At 39.9% G+C, this 8,230-nt stretch overlaps 1 protein-coding gene and 1 long non-coding RNA gene across 3 annotated transcripts; both read left to right on the top strand.

The window, feature by feature from the left end:
- The first annotated feature begins 206 nt into the window (after window positions 1–206).
- Window positions 207–4,253, top strand: LOC310821770 (GTPase IMAP family member 7-like). 2 transcript variants are annotated; one of them, XM_083693975.1, is made up of 5 exons: window positions 207–278; window positions 719–873; window positions 1,477–1,601; window positions 1,701–2,483; window positions 2,669–4,253. In XM_083693975.1, exons 3-5 carry the CDS (start codon window positions 1,571–1,573, stop codon window positions 2,980–2,982), a joined length of 1,128 nt encoding a protein of 375 aa, XP_083550101.1. In that variant the 5' UTR covers window positions 207–278; window positions 719–873; window positions 1,477–1,570; the 3' UTR covers window positions 2,983–4,253. The 2 variants fall into 2 exon arrangements, with proteins under 2 accessions (XP_083550101.1, XP_083550100.1); XM_083693974.1 differs by having other exon boundaries at window positions 208–278; window positions 761–873.
- A 1,829-nt stretch (window positions 4,254–6,082) lies between these two features.
- LOC310821773 lies at window positions 6,083–7,918 on the top strand. The gene is made up of 3 exons (XR_014554879.1): window positions 6,083–6,210; window positions 6,440–6,606; window positions 6,804–7,918. It is a non-coding gene; the product is annotated as an uncharacterized lncRNA (long non-coding RNA).
- Window positions 7,919–8,230: the final 312 nt, after the last annotated feature.

Raw genomic sequence — 8,230 nt, 5'->3', positions numbered from 1 at the left:
AATAGTGTAGTTTCCCTTTTACGCTATTATTCCAGTGCTGATCTAGTCCATGCTTCCTGTTTCATGACTGTCATACAAGGTTGGTCAAGGTCGTGTTTTTATAGTTTTATTACACAAGTCAGAAGGTGCTTACTTAAGGAGTGGTATTAGAAGGTGTGGCTTATTCTCAAAGGATAAGCCACAAGAGAGCCAGACACCTGGGCCACTCCTTAAGTAAGCACAGATATGATTTACAGGAAATGCCACCTGAAGAATTAAGGAACAAACATCACAACAAAGTAAGTTATAGGCATCGCTTTTAACTTTGCAAACTAGAAATGTCGATATAAAGTGATGCTTATTCTCTACTGTATGTCTCAGTTATTTCTTAGATTGTCAGGATTTCATTTTCTTCGGTGTATTTCATTTTCTTCGGTGTATTTCATTTTCTCCTGTCTACAGCATTATGGCGTTTCACCAACACAATAATCATTCCACCAAATGTTATTGCTTGTGCTTGAAGACTCAATTCCTGAAGTGTGTGCAGACTATGGTGCAGACCTGTTTGTTGTTCTATTGGATATCATTACTTTCATTGCTTTTTAATTATTTTTAATTTTCATATTTTCTTTTACACAATAATTCCTTGTTGACGTAAAGTTAAGCGTATGGTACAACAAGGTCTGTTACTGTATAACTGAGGCAATTAAAGACTAAAGTCCATTGTGTCATGTGACAGGTTAAACACCTATGGTCATACAATTCCCGTCTTATCTGTTAGGAATGCAGTACGACAGACACACGTATGTCTGAATGTGTTTGATGTCTGACTCTCTTGTGGACTATCAAAATGGAAGCTGGATATTAGTTTACAAGACAAAGTTCATCTAACAGGTATGTCTATGACATTTTGAGGCTGATCTATCCTAATGTTTTTCAGTTAAATGTGTGTATATTAAATGTTATTTCCGTATGGCCTAAATAAAAGTGAAAGTCTTTCTGAAACATTTCACTCATGACACCTGTTTTACTGGTTCCAATTCCTACAATGTGTTTGTGATGTAATGATAAAACCCTGTACAAATCTTTACTCATTATGCATCTCTTAGGAGAGAGATTTAGGTAAACCCCAAATGTGTAATGTAATATTCTAATATGTAACTGATTCATAATCACACAAGATCATTGCCACAGTGAACAGAAAATCAAATGAGTTGCAGTCAAAGTTTCACCTACTTTGCATGTGTTTATTTTGCAGGGCTCTGTTGAAAAAGAGCTGCCTATCTCAATGGGACTTACTTAAATAAATAAATAATTGATATTTACACAGATAAAATAGTTTCCATTCATTGGCTGAGTTCTAAGCTAGCCTAAAACATGGACTAAAAAAATGGTGCAGCATAGCATTAGTTTCTCTCTATAGTTATGCATTATCATAAATGATAAACAATATTTAGTTTTTAACTGTTTTACAAATCATTTACTATTTGTCAATAGGGTAATATAACATGCATTAAAGCTGAATGCAACACTGAGCTGAGGAATACCATTTGAAAGGAACCATCTGAAAGTAACAAGCCATTAAAAAAAAATGGCGGGTAAACACTCCCCAAAACGGTTCGGTAAGTCGATTTCAGTTTGTTTAAATTCGTATTCCTTATCATAATTCATCAGTTGGATTTCAATGATCATTAACAATTGTAAATGTTTCTTTTGCGAAGTGGGTCTGCCCCCTCTGTCAGATCTTCGACTTGTGTTACTTGGTTGCGTCGGGGCAGGGAAGAGCGTGGTTGCCAACGCCATCCTGGGGCGAGAGAACTTCAAGAGTGATGGAGGCATGTGTGCGAAGAAGCAGGGTGAGGTGGCAGGTAGGAGAGTCATTGTGGTGGACACGCCAGGCTGGGACAGAGTGTCTGTGAAGAGAACGTCCACACTGGTCAAACAGGAAATCGAGCGCAGCGTGACTCTATGTCCTCCAGGGCCCCATGCTCTTCTACTGGTGGTACCCATGGCCCAGCTCTCGTCCAATGAGACAAAGACTATTCAGCACCATGTGGACCTACTGTCAGACAGGGCATGGAAGTATGCCATGGTGCTGTTTGTTAGAGAGTCTGAGGAGAAATGTACCTCCATCGAGGAGATGAGAGACAGCGCAGGAGGCCTCCTGGAGAAATGTGGAGGTAGACACCATGTTCTGAAATGTGGGGCTTCGAACACTCGTACTCAGGTGTCTGACCTTCTGCAGAAGATTGACAAGATGGTGGCAGAGAACTCTGGTCAATTCTTAATACCCCAAGTGTACTATGAGCTGATGGAGACTAACATGCTAAGGGAGGTGACAGAGCTGAGAAGGATGTATGAGGACAGGGAGGTGACACTGAAAGAGATGTACAAAGGGAAGTTCAAAGAAATGGAGGAAGAGCTGAATATGTATAAAAAAGAAGACGTGGCAGAGGAAAGGGTGAGGAAGAGGAAGGGTAGCAGTGAAATACTTCCCCCTAATAGTAAGTTTAATATGAATAATATTCATTTAATAACACAATCTGAAAATCTAAATGCAAACAGATCATCTGCCTACCTGTTATTTCAGTCATATTAGATATTTTGACATATTTTGACACGGCTTGAGATTGTATGACAAGACATTACTGCTGGTCTGAGACTCTTTATGTTTGTGTGTTCTCTGAAGTCAGCACAGAGAAGAAGGGCAGACTGAGGAAGATGAAGGCAACGCCTGACAATCCAAGGGTGGACCGAGCAGCAATCAGGCAGGCATGCAGGGAAGAAGCTGTGGCGATGCTAAGGCATTATGTCAAACCAGTTATGCTGATTGTGATTGCCATAGTGGGAGCACTCCTGAGGTCAATTGCAGGGTCACAATTTGGAACATTGGGTTCATGTATCGGGATTGTCATTACCATTGGAGTTGCTATTCTTGTGTACTATGTTGAAGCTGCCCGTGAAGATGCAAGGCTTCAACCCAGTCCAAGAAGGAGGAAATGAAATCCCCCCCAAAAAGTAGGACACTCCAACACTCCATGTTGCCTCCTAACAAGAAAGGATTATGTCAAGATTGGATCAGTTTTATTTATATATTTTTATGTTTTATTCGCAGCCTTTAACATTACATTATTGGATTATTGTACACTACATTATTGTTTTCTGGAGATGCTCTTGTACAGATTTCCCTAAACCTGAAACCTTGTAATTCAAGAAAGCAGTTTCTGTGATTTAGATTAAAGGGGCAATCTGGGATTCAAACAATAACAAAGCGGTCTCCCCACCACTTTTTTGGTAAAAAGCTGATGGATGGGGCTGGAGAAAGGCTACCATAGACAAGAGTTATGAGATCAAAATAATAGTTTTAACCTTGTTTTTAAGCTATACCAACCTGATCTCATTGCCCATATGTAAGAATGTTCCGATTGTTCATGCCTCAGAATACGACCTATGTTTACATATGCTTGACCATGTGAATTACGAGTTGCCTGGCAGTTAGGCAGTATTAGGCATTAACTTCGAGTGGTTAAGGTTAGGGTAAGTTGTCAGGGGAAGGCATTAGCAAATGTTAGCATAAGCAACAAGAATTAGCACCAAAACAACCCAGCGACGTTCGGGTTACAAGTCAAGTCAAATCCATGAGATCAAAAGAATAGATCATGCCCCCACCACCCAACAAACCTCCTTAACCGTAGCGTACCTGATGCACCTCCTCCCCTCTTTGTCAATGCGTCGGCAGTTCCCTCACGGCCGATGGAGGCTTACGTACAGCATATGTACACATTGGTCGTTTTCTGTGGCTTTTCTGGAACATGCGTCCATACCTGGAGTGAGCAGGTTGGCAGTGTAGCAGTGTTTGTTTACACACATTGGAGTAAAACAAGCTTCCATTTTGGGTTCTGATGAGGTAAGACAGTTGAATCATGAGGAATCTAGAATTCATATTCTTCTAGAATCAATGAGTATATATTATTAAATTAAAAGTCCAAAAATGTATGTACCAATCCCAGATGCTCCTTTATTATGAACATTTAAGTAATGATTCACTGCATTGTTCATCCGTTTCTTTCAATTTCTTTCATTTATTCATATTTTTATTTATATTTCCTATTAGAACATCTTGCCATTGTAGCTTGAACTCTGTGGCCTATACTGCATTTAAAGTCATCAAGTTAGGCAAGTAGTACAATGTTTATTCAAGAGTTGTTTACATCCATGTACATAACCTCCGACTTATGTACATAATCATGTTTATACCATCATTAATAAATAATGATTCAAGATTCAAGATTCTTTATTTGTCACATGCATACAAGTATGTAGTGAAATGCAAAAGTGACAGTGCCACAGAGGAGTGCAACAATCATTTTTTAAATAAATAGAATATAAACAGCAGTATAAACAGCAATGTAAGCAATGTACACAATGGAATGACTATATACAATGGCATTGACAGGTTGTCAGTACAGTTAATTACAGTGAAAGATGAGTCCGCAATGGGTAATTATGTGTGTGCGTATGTGTTATGATGTCAGTGAGTGTGTGAGTGACTTGAGGGGGGCACTGGTGGGGTCGTCGTTGATGATCCTGATGGCCTGGGGGAAGAAACTCTGTCTTAGCCACTCTGTTCTTGCTACATGACAGCGAAGGCGTTTGCCTGACCGCAGCAGCTGGAACAGTCCATTCAGGTGGTGAGGGTCCTTCATTATCCTGCAGGCTCTGGTCCTACACCTCCTGGTGTACAGGACATGGAGAGGGGGGGTTGGAGCTCCCATGGTCTTTTCTGCAAGGCATAAGCATGACTTTCAATGATGTGGGTAGTCCAGGTCAGGTCTTCTGTGATGACTTCCAGGTATTTAAAACTGCTCACCCTGTCCACAGCAGTCCCACCGATATCCAGTGGCATGTAGGTCCTAGGTTGTTGTGCTCTCCCGAAGTCCACAATCAGCTCCTTTGTCTTGGAGACATTCAGGAAGAGACTATTCTCCTGACACCAGAGTGACAGGTCCGCCACCTCGTCCAGGTAGGCTTTCTGATAAAATAGGCGTTCTGATGAAATAATGAAATAATAAATAAATTAAATAATTAATTAATAATTAATCTAATATATTAATTATACATATATAATATAATATATTAATATATAATTTTAAAATTAAAGTAAATAATTAAATCACTTGAGAATTCAATATTAATGATCTCCTATAATCATACAGTATATCCTGAAAAAAAGGTTTTCTCTGAGGTCAAGCTCTGATTGCATTCAAGCTCCTCCTGAATATGGCGTTATCTGTCACAGGGGGCTTATCAATTTTACGCAGAACTCGCTTCAAACAAAGCAGTGGCAGTGAACTCATATGAACTCATGAATCATGAAAAATGATTCTTAAATGTGCTCTGGTAAAAAAAAAAAAAAAATCAAGCTGCAACGTTGTCTCACTCCAGTACATTGTCAAGAGCTTATTTGAAATAGCATCTTAACCTTGAATGTTCATAGTGAAGAGAGCAATGAGAGGTTCCTGATATGCAGTCGGTACAGAGATGACAGGGAAAGAAAGCCAGTGCAGAGTTTAGTGGGAGAGCTAAATGCGCAGGTCTTTATGCTAATTGCTCATCTGCGATTGGCTTATAACGTTGACATCAGGGCAGGAATAATCGGAATTCAGCAGATTCTGAAAACAGTGCGCAGGTTTGAACTGACAATCTTGTAAATACAAATGTCTGTTACAAGTTGTATAATGTTTAAATCATTATTTTATTACAGTAGTCAGACTATCTCTAAAATACAAGTGCTCTCCTGACTTGAAACAAAGTGAAATGTAGCAAGCTAGCAGTGACATGTTAAGCTAATCATAGCAAGCCAGCGCGCTAAGCATTTAACAACCTCGTCGCTACTCATGTTGAATTGAGAAAAACACGTTTTGATCTTTATGGTCTGGTAGAACCTTTTAACCAAAAATAAATAATAGACAACAACGTTTTAAAACCTAAGTTTGCTCTTCACGTTGTGTATACTGAAACATGAACGTTGGACCTTGAGCAAGAGTGCTCCTTGAGCCCTTTCTCCTTTCAGTTGTTTAAATCCACTTTCCATTAATACAGATGTGACCCTACGTACATACCAGCAACCTCTGAAATGGTAAGAAACAACAAGAGGAAGAAGAAGAAGAAAGGGGATGCATAACATATGCCACTTAGCTGACGCTTTTATCCAAAGCGACTTACACTGCAGTGAGTACATACATTTTTCAGTATATATGGTCCCAACGGGAATCGAACCCCCAACCGTTGTTGACGCCATGCTCTACCAACTGAGCCATGGCAATGAAAATGAACTCAACGGTCTGTTTCAACATTACTCTGTAACATGAACAACTCCAGACAGTGCCATATTAACACTACCTTATGACACTGAACGCAAACACTGCACATTTAACACCCATGATTTTGCTGTGCACAGAGGACCACAAGGCATGGTCTGAGAGGTGCAGAACAGGACAGGGCAGAGACAGTAACCAATCTGGAGAAGATATTGAGGACGACTGAAAATGACAACTGAAAAGCAAAGTGGGGGGGGGAAATGGACACGGAAGAGGAGGGGCAGCTACGAGTTAATCCCGCCCCACAGTGAGTATGGAGTAGTACAATTTAAAAAAAAACAATAAATCATTAATTGTGAAATTGCTTTGACATGATACAATATGTCCTGCCTCAAATTACAACAAACATTTAATTTAGGTGCTTTACTTACAATTGGCCATTGAAATTGGATGAGTTGTTCGAATGTTACTGTAAATAATCAAATACATATTGTTTCTTTGAAGTGGGTGAAGATGCAGGGGACAAATTAAAGAGACTGCAGGAAAAGCTGTATAGGGATATGAACTTGGAGGAGTTCAGCCTGAGGTTTGGCAAGCTGACTGCAGAAGTGGACAGAAAGATGGACCAGCATGTGGTCAAGAGGAGACTGGGGGAGCTGGGGGCTGAGCTGGACAGAAAGATTAACAGGCAAGAGCAGCTGAAAACAGACATAGACTGTGTGATGATGAACATACAGGCTTTCAAGGAGGAGCTGAAAACTACGAAAGACAGTCAAGAGAGACAGATGCAGAAACTACAGGAGATGAAAGCTGAGCAGAACAGAAAGCTGGAGGAGCTGAACGTGGTCACTCGGAAGAGCAGAAGGACTGCCATGATTTCGTTGTTTTCGGTTATTTTTAGTGCAATATTGTTTATGATGTATTTCATTGAGGAATCTGTTTTGTCATTAGAAATTAGTGTAGGGATTGTGGCATTCATTGCATCTGCTGCTTTGTTTTTCCTTGGGGTGCTATGGGGCAGCAGGTAGCCTGGAGGTTAAAGAGGCCGGCCAGCAATCGGAAGGTTGCTGGTTCCAGGCTACCTGCCGCCCCATAGCACCAGGAGGGATCTGGATGTGAGCTGGTGACTGGAGGGTTGCTGGCATCATATCCAGGTCCCTACCACTGCCGTTGTGCCCTTGAGCAAGGCACTTAACCCCGAATTGCTCCAGGGGCGCTGACTTGGCTATTAATCTCGAATATACAGGGATAGAAAATGAGTCTTCAAATAATATCTGAAATATTTTCTGTCATGAAATTGCATGTGAATGTAGTGTAGTGACAGTCCATAGGACATGCAATTGATACATGTCTTTTCAAGCATGTAGTCTGTCAGAATTTACTTGATTATTTACTCTAATGTTACTGTTAATACATATATACTGCTTATAAAGCATTGCCCATACAGCTCATATGCTGCTTTCACTGTTCATACTGCATTCTATTTATTCAGTTTATAATGCTACTGCTAATTCATATACTGCTTACACTGCACTACTTGTACTATACTGCACTACTATACTGCACATATACTGCATCTGTATATACTGTTCACACTGCACTTTTCTGCTTTTTTGCACTTCTGGTTAGACTAACTGCACTAACTGCATTTCGTTGTCTCTGTACTTGTACTCTGCACAATGACAATAAAGTTGAATCTAATCTAATCTAAAAAAAAAAAGCGTGTGTTTGTCTTGTCTTTTGTGCTGTGTGTAATAATTGTATGACATTGAAAGTAATGTTCTCATAACAGACGCCAACAAAATAAGTGACAATATAGATCATTTGTACAAAATGGAGGTCTATCTAGTCATACAGTATGTTTGGCTACTATTTTGAAGGTTGAATGCTGATATTTTCCAACTCTACTCCAACTTAAATTACTGTTTTGT

Source organism: Argentina silus, assembly GCF_951799395.1.
Source record: "Argentina silus genome assembly, chromosome: 22".
Taxonomy (NCBI): Eukaryota; Metazoa; Chordata; class Actinopteri; order Argentiniformes; family Argentinidae; genus Argentina; species Argentina silus.
This window is presented reverse-complemented; position numbering and strand designations above follow the sequence as displayed.